Here is an 18,092-nt window from a genome sequence, read left to right as displayed (position 1 = left end):
CACAGGATCCCACCACTACCCAGTGACTGCTAAGTTCAAGGGCCAAGACCACATTCTATGTCTTCTGGAGCTCCCATTGTCTAGTACAGTGGTCGGCAAACCGCGGCTCGCGAGCCACATGCAGCTCTTTGGCCCCTTGAGTGTGGCTCTTCCACAAAATACCACAGCCTGGACGAGTCTATTTTGAAGAAGTGGCGTTAGAAGAAGTTTAAGTTTAAAAAATTTGGCTCTCAAAAGAAATTTCAATCGTTGTACTGTTGATATTTGGCTCTGTTGACTAATGAGTTTGCTGACCACTGGGCTAGCAGAATGTGGCCATCAGTCAACTTTTTACAGAGCAGATTTTACTCTCCTGTTCCCTACTTTGCACTTCTCACTTGGTATACCTTTTTAAGTAAAGCCAAGGATGAGAAACATTCCAGGAATTAGGAAAGTGGGAGAACTTTCTCAGCCGCTGAAGATTTTGGGATGGCTCCCTTCCCTACCTGGTTACCAGCTTACTGACAATATGACTTAACTGGATTCGCATGTCATAGGCTACTGTTACTGCGCATGCTGCCTGCTCCACAATCCACAGATCCATCTAGTTAAACTAGCTATTTTCGAATTTCTGAAATTGAGCCAACCAGGTTTTCTACTCTACATTTGTTATATTAGTTTAGAGATTGGTCTCCTAGGAGAAAGTGTATAGCTTGTGTTTGTGTATGTGCTATTTATTTTTTCTATCTTATATAGACGTGTGTACTGTACCTTATATCTATCATAGGAACTACATAACTGGATGTGCACCCTACTGACTGTCATTAAAAATACAATATATATTGAAATGTTAAAATAACAACAAAAATCAGTCACCAATTATCATGCTTGAATGTTTAGAAGGCACTTAAAAATGGTTTGTGATCTAGAAACTACCTAAACTATAAAAATTAAACCAAAATGTTCATAAGCTATCTTAAAACCAAAATCAGATAAAGATAATGCTTTAACCTACTATATTCCTATCATATTGCATTTGATTATTTAAAAAAAAACCAAAAAACTGATTCTGCCTGGCCAGCGTGGCTCACTGGTTGAGCATCAACCCATGAACCAGGTCAGGGTTCGAGTCCTAGTCAGGGCGCATAACTGGGTTTCAGACTCCATCCACAGTAGGGGGTGTGTAGGAGGCAGCCGATCAATGATTCTCTCTCACTATAGATATTTCTATCTCTCTCTCCCTCTCCCTTTCTCTCTGAAATCAATAAAAAAATATATATTTTTAAAAAGCGCGAGTCAAAGAGAAAAAAGGTAAAAGATTTTAAAATAAACAACATAAAATAATTCTAATAGAAAGGTACAAGCTGTCAATAGAAAACAATGAAACAGTATCCAAAAGAAGTGTTAACACTTTCTAACATTATCTAACAGATGAAGCATAAACTTGACTTTGTATTCAATAAATTCCAATGTTATCCTGTATTCGTCAATGTGAGATATTTTTCTATGAAATAATAAATGCTTAATTTTTGTAAGATATATTTTAAAAAAATAAAACTTGTAACAGGTGACCACTATCTTTAATGGCTAAATACTAAAGAGAAAATAGAAACATTACAGAAGTCAAAGTTTATTAAGACAAATATACTTAATAGAAAAATCTAGGTATCTTATATGTTAGAAATGATTTTTAAGGCTGGCAATAGCCCGTTTATTAAGAGCAATAACAAATATAATAAAATACCAATATAATAAAAGCTAGTGACTTTTTCTTTTATAGTGGTAGGATCTAATCTCATTTACCACCTACCAGTTAGTCAATAATCAAAGCTTATACATAAAGGTCAATAATTATTAGGTATAGGTATGAAGTGTCCATTTACATTTCTTATTTACATCTATGTTGACCCCATACAACACACAATGCCCCGGTTTCCCCCTACTCCAAGTACCCCGAAAGGCTGTATGAGTGTGATGTGCATGGCAGACGTCTTCGTGAGGAAGGCCAAAGAAATCTGAGAGCTTTGTTCGACATTGGAATGCAGTCCTCAGTACCTTCAGAATTGTCAAGCTAATTTACAGAACATAGCTACAAGCAAAAAGTACTTCATAACACGAAACTAGCAGAACTCTAAAGATGAACTAATTCAAGATCCACCATTGCCACAGAGGACTCAAATCTAAACACTGTGGGTGGTGAGAAAGTGAACTTAAGGACAGATGTCTAGTGTCCAACCTTGGTTCCGCCTCTTAACAGGTGCATAATCTGAGATCAGTCACTTGGCATTTGAAGTATAATATGGGCCCCTAGGAAAGCACGTAAATTATGTAAAAGTGCTTCATATACTATACAGTACAAGATGGATACACATCGTTAGAACTTAACATGTGTGCCCTTCTCCTTGTATACAGAACTGGTTAGTTGTGGAAGCAAAATCATAACCCACATATGGTTCTCAACCCTGATTTCATATTAGAACTAGAGGCTGGTGCACAAATTCGTGCACAGGTGGGGTGCCTCGGCCTGGCCGGTGATCGGGGCCAATCAGGGCCGATCAGGGCCTGTCTCACCAGGGCCCAATTGGGCCGATCGGGGCTGGTCAGCTGGGGGAAGGGACCACAGGAGGTTGGCTGTGGGAGTGCACTGACCAGCAGGGGGCAGCTCCTGTGTTGAGCGTCTGCCCCCTGGTGGTAAGTGCTCATCATAGCAACCAGTCAACCAGTCATTCGGTCATAATGGTCACTTAGGCTTTTATACTAGCATATAGATATAAGTGCTATTTTTATTACACTTGAATCTTAGAAATGATTACACAAAATCTGAAAGTGTTAAAGAGTCAGAGATGGACTCAAACCCCTATGTAAACTAAATGTCTAAAATGTTGAAATATCGTCCTAGCCAGTTTGGCTCAGTGGATAGAGCGTTGGCCTGTGGACCAAAGGGTCCTGGGTTCGATTCTGGTCAAGGGCACATACCTTGGTTGCAAGCTCCTCCCCACCCGGGGCCCTGGTCAGGGCTCGTGCAGGATGCAACCAATCGATGTGTTTCTCTCACACTGATGTTTCTCTCTCTTGTCTTTCCCTCTCTCTTCCACTCTCCCTAAAAATCAATGAAAAAAAAATATCCTCAGGTGAGGATTAACAAAAAAATAAAACAAAAATGTTGAAATATCAATGAAAGACCATATATTGTATGATACCATTTATAAGAAATGTACAGAAACTTGGCAAATCTATGGAGACAGAAAGTAAATGAGTGTTTGTCAGGGGCTGGGGTAGGGAGGGATAGGGAGTGGATGCAACTGGAAATTGGGGGTCTTCTTTGGGGCAATGGAAGGGTTCTCAAATTGGATTATAGCAATGCTTGCACAACTCTGCAAATTTACTAAAGCTCACTGAATTGAGTGAGGCTAAAATGAAAGCAAAAACATGAGTATCTGAGGTCTCTGCCCTGAGATAAAGAGTAAGAGTGGAGAGACCAACCATGATGGCAACATATAGCTTAACTAGTTAGCTGTTTTGGACAATACAGCAGTTGTTGGTATTTACATATGGTGGCAATAAGTTTCCTGTTAAGCACACAAGCTTATTAAGTGTTTCACCTTTAGGACTAGTATTACAGTGCTGAGGCAGTGAAATACATAGTGTTGGAAAGATTCAGGCAGTCTCTCCATACTCATTCCTATTAACTCGGCAACTAGGGAAGAGATTAAGAAAGTCATTAAACTGGATGAACCTTGATATTATAGCGAATCCCTAAGCAAAAAAGATCAGAATAGAGAAGAAGCATACCTACCCGAATCAGAAAGATCATCAGAATAATTTGCCATCACAGTTCTGATATTTAACTCAACTCTGGGAAGCAGAGGACTTGGCAAGCTTCTTTTCTTGTACCCTATTTTTCAATGGGGTTCCCTAAGGTATCATAAGATAGTACTGAGAGAATCAATTAAATACAAGAATCTTTGTGAAATTCCTAGTTCTAGGCAGACCTTTTTAAAAATATATATATTTTATTGATTTTTTACAGAGAGAAAAGGAGAGGGATAGTCAGAAACATCGATGAGAGAGAAACATCGATCAGCTGCCTCCTGCACACTCCCCACTGGGTATGTGCCCACAACCAAGGTATATGCCCTTGACTGGAATCGAACCTGGGACCCTTGAGTCCGCAGGCCAACGCTCCATCCACTGAGCCAAACCGGCTAGGGCTAGGCAGACTCTTAATGAGAAGAGAGTGGAAACAAGAAGAATTTATCTTCGATTTGAAACTCAACAAGCTGTCAAAATGAGATGATCCATTCTCTAGGTCTAGGGAAATATGAATTTATGAATAACTGCTTTAAACGAACTTTAATCACAAGAAATTTCCTTAAGATTAACCTTACTTTCCCACACTGAATAACAAAAGCTCTCTCAAGATGATAAGCCAACCTGTACAGGTGTGTTTCTGGAGTGCTAATGGAAATTCCTCAAGGAGTATCTTTCTTATCTGTATTATCAAAGCACAGACGCCCTGCTCTCCCTTCCTCAGCACACCTGTCATCCGCATCTTGTGACTGGGAGAGAAGCATGGCTGAGAGCCATGGTGTTACAGTTACTTAATAAGGAGAGAACTTCTGTTAATAAGGTCACTGTCAAGCAACACAGCCACATCTGATTCACCATACTCAGATAATTACGGGAAGCATACAGCATCCTTTTTTGGGTCTAGTTCTAAGTGATTTTTATGGGTGAATCCTCCCTTCCTTGACTTAAATGCTCTCAAAATACAAACCAAAAAAGGGAGATGGTTTAAAAAAAATAAAACTTCCTCAGAAGTTGGATAGATCTAATATTTATTAGCTGGAATCATAGTTTTACAGACTATTCTTTCTTCCTTTCCTTCTTTAAAATATTTTTATTTTATCTTTCTTGCAAAATAAATTATTTCCCATCAAAAGGAGAGGAACTATATCTTGGCCTTAACTGTGCAGGATCACACACAGTAAGTCTTAGATTATCTAGTAACCATAGTCATACATGTAACTAAAGACTCTTGACTCCCTGGAGACTTGTAACAGGAGGAAAACATCTAGTGCATTGTGGCTCATTTACACAAGGGTCTATTTCCCCACACTGGTCTCTCGTATGGATTAAAAGACATTCAAGATACAATGAAGTTTGAGGTTACCCTACAAATGCATCTGGCCACAGGTATCTAATCTCTTGGGAGACTGGGACTAAGAAATGGAGTTTAAGAGAGCCACCTCACTGCTAGCAGAGTTACTAATTCCTCCCCATCCTCCCCAGCCAGGCCTTTGGCTAGACCAGTGGTCGGCAAACTCATTAGTCAACAGAGCCAAATTATCAACAGTACAATAATTGAAATTTCTTTTGAGAGCCAAATTTTTTAACCTTAAACTTCTTCTAATGCCACTTCTTCAAAATAGACTCGCCCAGGCTGTGGTATTTTGTGGAAGAGCCACACTCAAGGGGCCAAAGAGCCGCATTTAGCTCGCGAGCCGCAGTTTGCCGACCATGGGGCTAGACTGACCTCCTTCAGCAGGAACCAGTCGACAGGGTTGGAGAAGTGGAAGACAGGATAACAGGTGATCTGAGGCTGGCAAGACATGGTATGAGGCCTGGACTCCAGCCTAAAGTTGCCAGAGCTGGACAAGAAATGCACTGATTCAAAGGTAACTTTTGAAAAGAAACCTACCTGCTCTCCCCACTAACTTGCTTTGATTTGGAGACTGTCTCAATGCCTAGAGGTTCCTTTGTCACAGAGGCACTAGTGATACAGTGATAGATGTCTGGGGTTCCAACCTGCAGAGAAACTCCTGTCTCAGGGCAGCTGGAAAACCAAATGTACATGTAAGCTGCTAAATTTCTTTCTTGGTAAAACTTAATTATTTGCTACATTTTTGAGGAATTATTATTTATCAAAAGCTCAATTGTGGGAGGAAAATGCTCTATTTTTTTTAATTAAATAGATTGCAGGTTCCATGATTAAGAAACGAAAGAGCGAGCCAGTGTGTAGGAAAGGAAAATTTCAGGACTAACAATGCCTTAAATGTCATATGTGACCACATAATTATTTGCTCAAACTGGGATACATTGGGAAAGAAAAGAACATTATTGATGATGATGCTAGGACCACAGGGATCAACAAGGACTGTCCCAGCATACTGGGACCTAGTTACCCTAGCAGGGGTGGGGAAACTTTTTTCTGCCAAGGGCCATTTGAATATTTATAACATCACTGGAGGCCCAATGCACAAAGATTCGTGCAAGAATGGGCCTTCCTTCCCCTCGCTGCCGGCACCACCTTCGCTCTGGACCAGAGCCGCCTTTCTGCCTTCCCACGCTGCCCAGAGGCCCGGAGCTGCTGGGGCAATGCGGAACGCAAGCGTTCCACCCCGGCCCGCCCCTGGCCTCTTGGGGCCTGCATATGCAAATTAACCTGTCATCTTTGTTGGGTTAATTTGCATACTCACTCCTGATTGGCTGGTGGGCGTCGTGAAGGTATGGTCAATTTGCATGTTTCTCTTTTATTAGTGTAGATTATTCATGGGCCATACAAAATTTTCAACTTAAAATTAGCCTGCTATATTTGGTCAAACACTTAATTATCTCACCCCTGATGCCTTGGCAGGGCCAGACCAAATGATTTCGAGGGCCTTACAGGGCCCATGGGCCAGGTGTTCCCTACCCCTGCTACAATGTAATCAGAGATTCTCTATTTAAAATCTTTCAATGATTCCCCATCACTTTAGAGCAAATTTTAAACCAGTCTTATCCCTATTACTTGGGCATACAATATACCTCAACTACAGCACATGTCCCATTGGATGGAAGTGCTAGTTTTGTCTCTCCTCCCCACCCCCGCCCCCCACCCCGGCCCCGAGTCTGTGAATTCAAGGGCAAGAGGCTATGTTATGGGCCTTCATGCTCCACCTAATTCTTGCCACACAGCAGCACTCAGTAAACACTAGGTGGCTTAGTAAAATTCATGGTTGTTCATTCTCCATCCAACATCATAATGTCCTTACAAATTTTCTTCTAGCCACGCGTTTTCCACCACATTCCATATTTTCCATCTGTCACTTCCTAGCTATGTGACTTTAGGCAAGATATTTAACTTCTGTGCTTCAGTTTAACTCTCCTATACACATGGAAATCAATGCCTAGCCCTCGTAGTAAGCACCCGATAAACTTCTCCCAGACAGAGCCATCTGTCCCTTTTGATCACTGCTGTATACTCGCACCAGAAATAACACCTGGCAGCACAGGCAATTACTTAAGGCATGCTGAAACCTTAAGGACATGTACTTCTCTCTTCTGCGGTGTATTTCCAATCCTTTGCTCTGCCTGCCAGTGCCACATCCTCTGTATCCCACATACTCCTGTATCTTTAACAAAAACCTGGCACCATGCCCTTTAAAATGATAACTATCAAACTCTATGCCCGCCATCAGAACACTTTACCTGAAATAAATTACATTATACTCCTCAGTCTCCTGACTACCAACGGTTCAGTTTTAAGTACAGACAATGACCGGGGGTTGGAAAACAATTCCAAGAGCTCTTGAAGTCTAGGACTAAACGCAGAAGCTAACTATTAGAGTCAAGGCTGAGACTAAGAAAAGATTACTATTACTTTGTGCTTCCATTGAAGGAAGATAGCTACTTGGAGTATAAACATTCAAACATATACTATACACAAAGTTACAAACCCTGAAAATCACAAACAGTAATACAAACTTAGCTTACTTTTTAAAAAAGAATTTTACAAAAATAAATTACCTAAAATTAAGCCCACCATTGTACTTAAATATCCGGTTCCACTTCCCAGGTTAAGAAAAGACAATCCTGGTTGAAGTTTCAATGCTTCCATAACTTCAGAATAAATGCAAGGTGCTGACAAGTGTATGTTCCCATGCTTCCAGGCTAAGTCTTTGTAAGCATTGTCTCTGTAGCCTTCCAAATAGTAATCTCCGCGATCAATTGCTCTGAAGGCTTGCTCCACTCTTTCAGTGCGGATATACTGAGCTTCTTTTAAGTTATCAATTAAGTCATCGTTATCTTCCCCAGCACTCACCGCTCCTCCCATGATAGTATTCAAATCAAATCATAAATTTTAAAATGTAATAAAATTAGCAGAAATGGCTTCAAATAATGTGCAGTACAGTTTGTTTTCCTCTTATTATTGCACTTGATTTCCAAAAATAAATTAATCCTGAAAGGGAATAAAAATAAACAGGTTTAAATTAATGCTCAAAAGGAAAGTAAGTCCAGTTTATTAACTATATAATTATTATAACTAACTACCATTTCTCAAGGACATATTCTATTCCAGGTATAGTGTAAAGCTCCTTAAATACATTCATGTACTTATTCTTACAACATCTACAAAAGGTAGTTTAAGTATGACCTCATCTGAACAGATGGGAAGTTTGGAACACAGCAAAGTTAAGTCACCTCACACTATGAGACCCAATATGGTAGCCACCAGTCACATGTGGCTACCTAGACCTAAGTTAATTAAAGTTAAATGCAATTTAAATTCAGTCAGTCATACTAACCACATTTGAAGTGCTTAATAGCTACATGTGGCCAGTAGCTGCCATACTAGACAGTGCTGCTCTGTGTGGGAGACACTGCTGGGCACAGTCCCAGGTCTTTCAGACTCCAGAAACCACGCTTTTACTCACCAGCCCCTGCGGCCTCCTTTAGAGGACTGTGAGTCTAGTCTAATATGCATGGATTACTTGATTAATTTAAAATCCTAAACTTAAAAATCTGCTAACAATTCCCAAATGTACCACATAAATTAATAATGACAACACAAACAATATAGTACCCATACACTACTTACAAACTGTATAAACAAAAATAGACCCACATTTTTAAAGTGTGTGTGTATAAAAAAGTGTTTTATCTGGTAAATGTTGTCATGATAAATAAGACAAGAAATTTTATTAACAACCTTAATAGTTTAAGCATTAGAACATACATTTTACATACACACACACACAAAAAAAAACTTTAATAAGTCAAACTCAGTATCTTTGAATGAAACATAACTGCATCTTGATGAAATAAAACCGTCAATACATATTACTGAATATACAATTTAAGTTTCATTCAATTATAGTTAATAACTAAATTCATATATCAATTTCTGAATTAATAACTCAGGAGAGAGGGAAGTGAGAAATGAAATACCCATGGCCAAAAACAAGAGTCATGTCAGCCAACTCTGGCAAAGCCAACCCTGACTCTCGACTTGAGAGAAGAAAAGTAATCGGGTCTCGAACTTCGTCAGGATCCTCAGACCCCTGGTTCCAGGTGCTCCAACCCTCCTGGGGCGGCCTCCTTACCAGAGCCTGCCCATGTCTGTCTGCGTCCTCCTTTCTCTTTTCTTATGATCTCCTTAAACTTTCTGAGTAGAGGAAATACTGTGAATTCGCATCACATTCCTATTTAACTTACTCTAAATCACACAAACTTGGCTGACTTCAATGCCCCTCATAATCAAAGAAAGAACTCATTTTAAAAGCACAAGGGCTTACAGCACCCTTCTCCTCCATGAGTGTTATTTCGTGGCATACCGTGCAACGGGAGGTGCCAATCTGCGGTTCCTTCAAGGGGTCCTTTTGTAACTCAAGCATATCAACTCACTGGGTGCAATTCTGGTAGTTAAAGGTTTTTTTTTAAAGACAGGGCCTCTAAGCATTAACTTTTTCATCTGGTACTCAGAGAATGAATGTCTTCCCAAGATGAAAGAAAGCGGCTACAATAGATTGATTCCTGTCCGTCTCCAGTGTGGCACATGCCTGAGGATTTTATAAGGATTTCATAATTCTGACTACCCACAAACATTAAACAAATGGCTCTACTGGAAATGCCATAATTTTACTAGTTTTCTTTTCTTTTTCTTTTTTAATCCTCCCGCTGGGATATGATTCTAGAAAGAGATGAAGGGCGAGGGAGGGAGGAAGAGAGAGAAACACTGATGTGAGAAACATCGATTGACTGCTTCTGCACACGCCCCAACCAAGGGTTAAACCTACAACCTGGGCTTGTGCCCTGACCCCGGGAATCGAACCCTCGACTCTTTGGGACATGGGATGATGCTCCGACCAATTGAGCCATACTGGCCAGGGCCGTAATTTATTAGTTTGAAAAAGTATCCCCCTTATTTGGTTCTAGGGCTGAAGAATGACCCGATCTTTCTCAGGTTCTACTGAATTCCTGAACTCTAATCTATCCAAAATTATCACAGCAAAACAAAAAACACTGACTTTAAAACAATACAGAGGCTCACACTCTTGGTGAGAAAGGCAGGAGGAAGAATCAAGCAAACAAGAACTACTACCATCTGCTGACAGATACTGTACTAAGCCTATAAGGAAGAAACTCACTTGCCCATTTTCAAGTGAGAAACCATCTGTAAAGGTATGGAGTGCTACGCTACAATGCATGTGACCATTGCTACAGGAGCCAGAGAAACCCAAAGCAGAAACTGAATCCAGGAATCAAGGAAAGCTTCCTTAAAGGCATGATTCGTGTAATACTTTTAAAGGATTAACAAAATGATGGGTTGAGAGAGCAACTGGTATTTAAAGCAAGAGAGCAGATGGTATTTTTGAGAAATTATAAGCATTTGGGTACTATTCAGCACCTTAAGAACTTTCTCCGATAGGCCAGTGTTTTTTTTTGGGTTTTTTTTTTGGGGGGGGGGTGGGGGAAGGGCTGGACCCTTTCTAGAGTCTGATTATATTATATCCCCTCTCTCTATTAAAAGATAAACAAATCAGAAGTTTTGCATATAATTTCAGAACGATCCTGAGTTCTCAGAGATCCATGAGTGTACTCTAATGTAAGAACATCTACTATGGGCAACAGAGCGTGGTCAGTCACAGATATTAACGAAGGAGGGAATGACATTTCCACTGCAGAAAGTGCAGTGTAATCTGGGTTTCAGACCTATTACGACAGACCTGCGACCAGGTACTCAGAGCGCTGGAAAAGAAAATCACCTTGTCAACAAGGAGCAGTGCCAAACGGTGAAACCAGTTCTCCTGGCCTTCTTTCTCGCTAGCCTCGTAGGAAAGACAAACAGATCTGAACAGAAAGCTGTAAGGATACGCAGGAGGGAGGCGGTCAGTCAGGAAAGGCTTCCTGGAACAGGAGGTACAATCAGCTACAATGCATGTTTCTTTAACACAGATTTGCTCACATATTTAGTATATAGGGTAATGTGGTGGAGATAATGAGGAAGTTGTGGTGGCTTACAATGCATGTTCATGTGTTGGAAGTGATAGGAAAGTACAAGCTTCCACTATTAAAGAGATACCTTCGCCTGGAAATTATGCATGTATGTATAGATAGATAGATGATAAATAGATATGGCAGTTAGATGCTAGTACAGTACAACAAGTGATCTGGAGAAGCTGTAAATGCAGACGGAAAAAAAAAGAGCGAAGACATTTTCCCTGAATTAAAACAGACTAATAAAGGCTATATCCAGGTTCAGATTTTAAAATTTTGATGAAAATGAAACCCATGGCAAACTATTCCAGGGCCTAAATCTCATATAAGAAAGATGAGCCCTAGGGTTTAAGGCTGTGTATGAGAGCAAACCCCAGGAAAGATTTAGCTGTGCTAAAAGTTTCATTAAGATTGCCTCTGTTTTAGCTGTTAAACTGGTTACACACTTGCACAGGTTTTGAGAGTAAGTCCTAAGGCTATTTTCCTCATAAGCCCTGATGTTTTGCAAAACATTAGTTGTTTTCAGATGTTACAGTAGAAAAACCCAGTCCTTGACCTCTTTTATTTTAGGAGGCCTCAGGGACCCTAGGCCACATCTGGAGAACAGTTAGCATACATAATCACAAAATAGGATGAGTAGAGCCATGGTAGAATTGTATAAGGCTGTTAAGGGGTACCCAGCCCAAACATGTGGGAGGTGGGAGTGGGAATGAAAGGACTGAAAGACTTTTCTGGAGAAAATGAAGCCTTGGTAAGCACAGAAGGAAGTGTTCAAGGACGTAGAAAGACATGGAGGCAAGAGGAAATATGCCCATTCAAGACACTACAAATAGGACTGCAGAGGTGAAGCAGAGACAGAAAGCAGTGGTTGCGAGGCTGGAAGAAGGAAGCGGAGGAGCCAGGTAAGCTCACGGCCTCATACACACTGAACTTGGACTTCCTCCTGCAGACAACAGGAGCCAGGGAAGGCTTTTGGAGAACGAGAGGCATACTGTATGACTAATCTTAAAATAAGATGTTAACAAAAATGAAAACTGAAAAATAAAGGGAATATAATTATAATACACTAGAGGCCTAATGCACGAAGATTCGTGCAAGAATGGGCCTTCCTTCCCATGGCTGCCGGCACCACCTTCACTCCAGCCGGAGCCACCTTTCCACCTTCCCACGCTGCCCAGAGACCCAGAGAGGCTGGGGCGGTGGGAATGCCTGCGTTGTCGCAAGCATCCCACCCCAGCCACTCGGCACCTGTGTATGCAAATTAACCCGCCAGCTTTGTTGGGTTAATTTACATACTCACTCCTGATTGGCTGGTGGGTGTTGTGAAGGTACAGTCAATTTGCATCTTTCTCTTTTATTAGTGTAGATTATTTAATCTGGGATTGGAGGCGTTTACATAGTCATAATCCTGAAAAATCAATTGTTGTACATTCAAATGGCCATTTAACCACTCTGGGAGGAAAAGAGAGGAGGACGCTGGCCTGGTGGCTCCTTTGGTTGGAGCTTCCTCGAGTACATATGATCCATGCTTCTCACTGATATGGATGTATCTCTCTCTTTCCCTTCCTTCCTTCCCTCCCTCCCTATCTAAAACCAGTTTTTACAAACATATCCTCAGGTAAGGATAAAAAATAAAATAGAGGAAAGGTAAATAAAGGGAATGGGAGTTAACACCTCATCTATGATAACAGAAAGTAAATGCTATCTAAAATTAATGTAAAAAAAACACAGAAGCATCTTAATTAGCAATGTGGAGGTAACTTCTCTATGAAATAGCTTTATTTTGTTATATGTTGTTATACTTTGTCTTCAAAGCTTGACTTTCTAAACTGTGTACATCTATTATTTGGATAAAACATACAAGTAAAGGTAAAAATAAAGGGAATATATATATACACACACACATACACACACATACACACTAAAGGCCCAGTGCACAAAATTTGTGCACGGGGGGTGGGGGTGGGGGGGTGTCCCTCAGCCCAGCCTCCACCCTCTACAACCTGGGACTCCTTAAGGGCAGTCGGACATCCCTCTCACAATCCAGGACTGCTGGCTCCCAACCGCTTGCCTGCCTGATTGCCCCTAACCGCTTCTGCCTGCCAGCCTGATCACCCCCTAACCACTCCCCTCCCTGCCAGTCTGATCGATGTCTAAGTGCTCCCCTGCCAGCCGGATTGCCCCTAACTGCCCTCCCCTGCTGGCCTGGTCATCCCTAACTGCCCTCCCCTGCCAGCCTGGTCTCCCCCCCAACTGCTCTCCCCTGTAGGCCTGGTCCCCTCCAACTGCCCTCCCATGCAGGCCTGGTCCCCTCCACCCCAAACTGTCCTCCCTTGCAGGCCTGGTCCCCCCCCCCAACTGCCCTCTCGTGCAGGCCTGGTCCCTCCAACTGCCCTCCCCTGCAGGCCTTGTCCCCCACAACTGCCCTCCACTGCTGGCCTGGTCCCCCCCAACTGCCCTCCTCTGCCGGCCTGGTCACCCCTAACTGCCCTCCCTTGCACGCCTGGTCCCTCCCAACTGCCCTCCCCTGCTGGCCTGATCGCCTACAACTGCCCACCCCTGCCGGCCCTCTTGTGGTGGCCATCTTGTGTCCACATGGGGGCGGCCATCTTGTGTGTTGGAGTGACGGTCAATTTGCATATTACTCTTTTATTAGATAGGATGTGTATGTATGTATGTATGTATGTATATATGCATACATACACACCAGAAGAAGTACAATAAAGACACATGAAGAATAATTTCCTAAGGAATAAAAGTATATTTAGTAACAAATAAAATAGTCTATAGTAGAAAAATCAAGAAACAAGAGATCATTTACACTATGAAGCTTCAAAGATATGTCATTTTACCATACATTATTCCTAAAAATTATATGGAAAATAAATTATAAATTAATTACATTTTCATAATATTCACTAGTTTGATTATTAAAGTAGTATGTACATGTGCAGGAAATTTGGAAATCAAGTAAAATAAATAAAAATTATTCATAATCCTGACATTCAAAGCCATTAACTTTCTAAGCATGTACTGGTATGTGCCTGTTTTTTTCTTTCACAATATGGGTATTATCTATAATAATAAAAGCGTAATATGCTAATTAGACCAGATGTCCTTCCAGACGAAGCCAGTGGCTGGAGGGAAACCTGGGTTCTGGGTGCCACAGGGAAGCCGGTGCTGGCAGCCAGGGGAGGGAAGGCCTACTCTTGCACAAATTTCGTGTATCGGGCCTCTAGTACTATATATATTATTTCAGACTTTCACTTACATGCATTTCTTCATGCCATCAAAAATTCTTCCAAAATCCAGAGGTATGATATCCTACCACAGGGGCACACCAGGATAGTGTAACCAGTCCCCTGATGCTGTACAAAGGGAGTTTGAATTGATATATAATCAATGTACACGAGGAGTTTGCAAGTTAAAATCTAGAGTGAATACTTTGACAATTCAACAATCGTGAAAATGATTTCATTTTCTAGGAAACTAAAGCAAGCAATTATTTTAAAAACCATCGCAGCATTAGGTCATGGAAGTGTTTGCCATTTGTGAATTCTGCGATAATGCTATCGCAATTACAGAAAAGTCCCCAAAACAAGCCAAGAGACCAAGGTCGAGCCTTGCTCCCACGGATAACTTTGCTGTATGGCCCGGGGCAATTCTCCTGACTGTCATTTCCAACCCTGTGAAATGAAGAGGCTGAATTCTGATTCCATGGGTTCCCCGTGGCTCTGATTTCCCTCTTATTTCAGCATCAAACTCACATTTGAATACAGCTGAGTTTGTTATCTAGGAAGAGCCTTGTTGGCATTTCTGTTATTTCTGTCCATTGTTTTTTCTGCCACACTGCTGCCATCTTCTCTAACAGCAAAGAAAAAAGTGTTAGGGGTTTTAAGTCCTGCATTAAGCAATAAAAGCAAAATAAATAATCTGAGGAAAATAAGAAAAAGGTAAAGCCAGAACAAGAAAAAGGGTCAGGATAGAATAAAGGACAAAAGCTTAAGCAGCTACTAGTATGTCTGAGAAGGAAGTTGTCATATTTACTCATAGAACACAATTTCATGGCTTGGCATTTTCTCTCTTGTATGTGTGTTTGGAATGGAGTGACAAACAAAAGGCGTATTCACATAAGGTCACTTGAAATGATGTGAAGTGTTCCAAAAATTGCGTGCTATTCTCTGAATATCAGATGTGTGGATTTAGTGTATTTGTTTTAGGGAAGAACTACCAAAGGCCTAGTTCAATCTGACACTGTCTTTCCAGCAGCTCCGGGAGTTTTGTGGAAGGTGGAAGACAAGTCAAAGGAGGTGGGAAGCAAACAGATGGCAGACAGATGTCCCAGAGGAGAACAGAGTAAATGCTGACTTACTTGCCTTCCCTCCTAGCAACCAGTGGCAAGCAGCCGCCTGCTCCTTGCTGCTCCTTTCTCCTTAAAGGTGAGGACAAAGCTCGCCCAGCTTTGGGGGAGAGACTAGTGGCACCCAGGAGAACGCACTGTGTGAGGGCATGGCCACAGGGTCTTTCTTCCTCCTCCTTCAACAACCTGTCATGGGAGCCAGGGAGAACCAGGCTGCACTGGATGCAAAGGCAACTAAGAGGGGAACATTTTTCCTCGATGATGACAAATAGATAGGGTGAAATATAAATACAGGTGACATTTGAACAAACCAGGGGTGAGGGGGGCTGACCCCCACCCCACTGGCTCCCACAGTCAAAAATCCACATATAACTTTTGACTTCCTCCCAGATTAACTACCAATAGTTTACTGTTGACCAGACGCCTTACCAATAATAATCAACACATATTTTGTATCTATATGTATTATATACAGTATTCTTATAAGGTAAGCCTGAGAAAAGTGTTATTAAATAATCATAAGGAAGAGAAAGTACATTGACAATACTGTATGTATTTACAGAAAAAAAAAAACCACAGCACACCACATATAAGTGGACCATTCGCTTCAAACCTGTTTTGGTCAAGCGTCATCTGTATAGAGTACCGAAAGAAAAGGAAAGAATGGGCTAAGCTAAGGTTCACTACTCACATGCCAAAAGCTGCCAAGACTGACCTCCAGTCAAGATGGCAGCATAGGAAAGAGGAGTATCCGAATCCTCCCAACACATCAGAATTACAGCTACACTACAGAGCCACCATCATGCAGAGCGGCCTGAAATCTAGTTGAACAGAAGTCCTACAACTAGGGATTAAAAGCAGCTACATGGAGACTGGTAGGAGGGACAGAAATGTTGACCAGGCTGATCGCACACCATGTGGTGGATTAAAAACTCAAAAGGGTTATCTCCGCTGTGGAGATCCCCCCTGAGGAGCACGGGGTCCCAGCCCCACACCAGGTCCCCCAGACCAGGGTTCCAGTGTCAGGAAGAGAAGTCCCATAACTTCTGGCGGTAAAAACGAGTGGGGACTGAGGAAGGAGGAGGCAGAGGAGCTGCTGGAGCCCCAGGCAGTGTGTCTTAAAGGGTCCATGCATGAACTTACTCAGACACTCCAGTGCTCAGGCAGCAGCCTGAAAGGCATCAGAGACAGACAGGGAGAACTGAATTGTCCAGCATCAGGGCGGGAGCTGGAGAGCAGCCTTCTCCAAGACAGAAGTGTTGGCAGAGACTGCTGTTCCTTTGATGAGCCTTTCCCCCACAGAGCTGGCAGGCGGGTGCCATATCTGAGACTCCATCAACCTGACTCATACTGTCTGTCCTGCAGCACCCAACTTTCAGGCCTACCGAGCTGTTTTCAGTGTCTTTTTCGTGCAAAGGGTGTGTCTTGGCTCACGCTTCAGATTTTCCTAAAATCTCTCAAACACAGAGCATCTGGCCTCAGTGTGCCCCACGCCTCTCACTACGTGGCCCCAGGCCTGGCACTAATGGCAGCCTGCCTCGGTTCACAGCGTGGCCTCTCCTGGGCACTTCCACGCCAGCCAGCACACGTAGTAGCCATCTGCAGACCACTTTGGAGCTTATGCCAGGGGGCCCAGGGAAGAACAAAGTCTGCTACGGATCTTGGCCTGCACCTCCTGGGAGGCCCCAGAGCCAGCAGACCCAGTGAGCAACTTCAAACCATGTCAAACCCCCACCCAACCTCCCCCGCAAGCGACACCCTCAAAGGGTGGACTCAGTGCGCACCAGAGTCCCGGTGAAGTAAGTCCTTGCCTCAAGCGCCCAGGTTGGGTGATTGGGGAGGACACCTACTACATTAGGACACTCTACCAAGCCTTGGCGATGTAGCAGCTCTACCTAATCCACAGAAACAAGCACAGGGAGACTGCCAAACTGTGAAGACAAAGAAGCATGTCACAACTGAAAGAACAGAACAAAACTCCAAAAAAAGAACTAAACAAAATAGAGACAAGCAATCTACTAGATGCAAACAAAGTTCAAAATACTGGTTACAAAAATGTTAAATGAACTTAAGTGAGAACTGCAACAGCATAAAAAAGGACATGGAAAGCATAAAAGAGAACCAGTCAGAAATGAAGGATACACTAACTGAAATGAAGACTACATTACAGGGAATAAACAGTAGAGTAGATAAAGCTGAGAATCAAATCAGTGACTTGGAATGTAAGGAAGCAAAAACCACCCAATCAGACAGTAAAAAGAAACAGGACTCCAAAAAAATGAGGATGGACAACTTCAAGCTTGCCAACATTCTCATCATGGAGGTGCTGGAAGAAGAGAGAGAGCAAGAAATTGAAAAGCTATTTGAGAAAATGACAGAAAACTTCCCTAACTTGGTGAAGGAAATAGACATGTAAGTCTAGGAAGTGCAGAGAGTCCCAACAAGATGAACCAAAGAGTCCCATCATAAATAAAATGCAAAAAGTTAAAGACAA

At 42.1% G+C, this 18,092-nt stretch overlaps 1 protein-coding gene across 7 annotated transcripts in view; it reads right to left on the bottom strand.

The window, feature by feature from the left end:
* PCMTD1 (protein-L-isoaspartate (D-aspartate) O-methyltransferase domain containing 1) overlaps positions 1 to 18,092 on the bottom strand; it is a 43,736-nt gene that overhangs the window by 18,532 nt on the left and 7,112 nt on the right. For 3 of the 7 annotated variants that reach the window (XM_028156132.2, XM_054708463.1, XM_054708464.1), the window contains one exon: positions 7,768 to 8,200. The exons of 2 other annotated variants lie outside the window; for them this stretch is intronic. In XM_028156132.2, the coding sequence (XP_028011933.1) occupies positions 7,768 to 8,074 (307 nt within the window). In that variant the 5' untranslated portion in view covers positions 8,075 to 8,200. Of the gene's footprint in view, positions 1 to 7,767; positions 8,201 to 15,005; positions 15,100 to 18,092 lie in introns of those variants that run through there. 2 more of the 7 variants (XM_028156134.2, XM_028156136.2) reach the window with 2 other exon arrangements.

Source organism: Eptesicus fuscus, chromosome 19, assembly GCF_027574615.1.
Source record: "Eptesicus fuscus isolate TK198812 chromosome 19, DD_ASM_mEF_20220401, whole genome shotgun sequence".
Lineage (NCBI taxonomy): Eukaryota > Metazoa > Chordata > Mammalia > Chiroptera > Vespertilionidae > Eptesicus > Eptesicus fuscus.
Note: the sequence above shows the minus strand (reverse complement) of the source record. Positions and strands in the feature narration are given on the sequence as shown.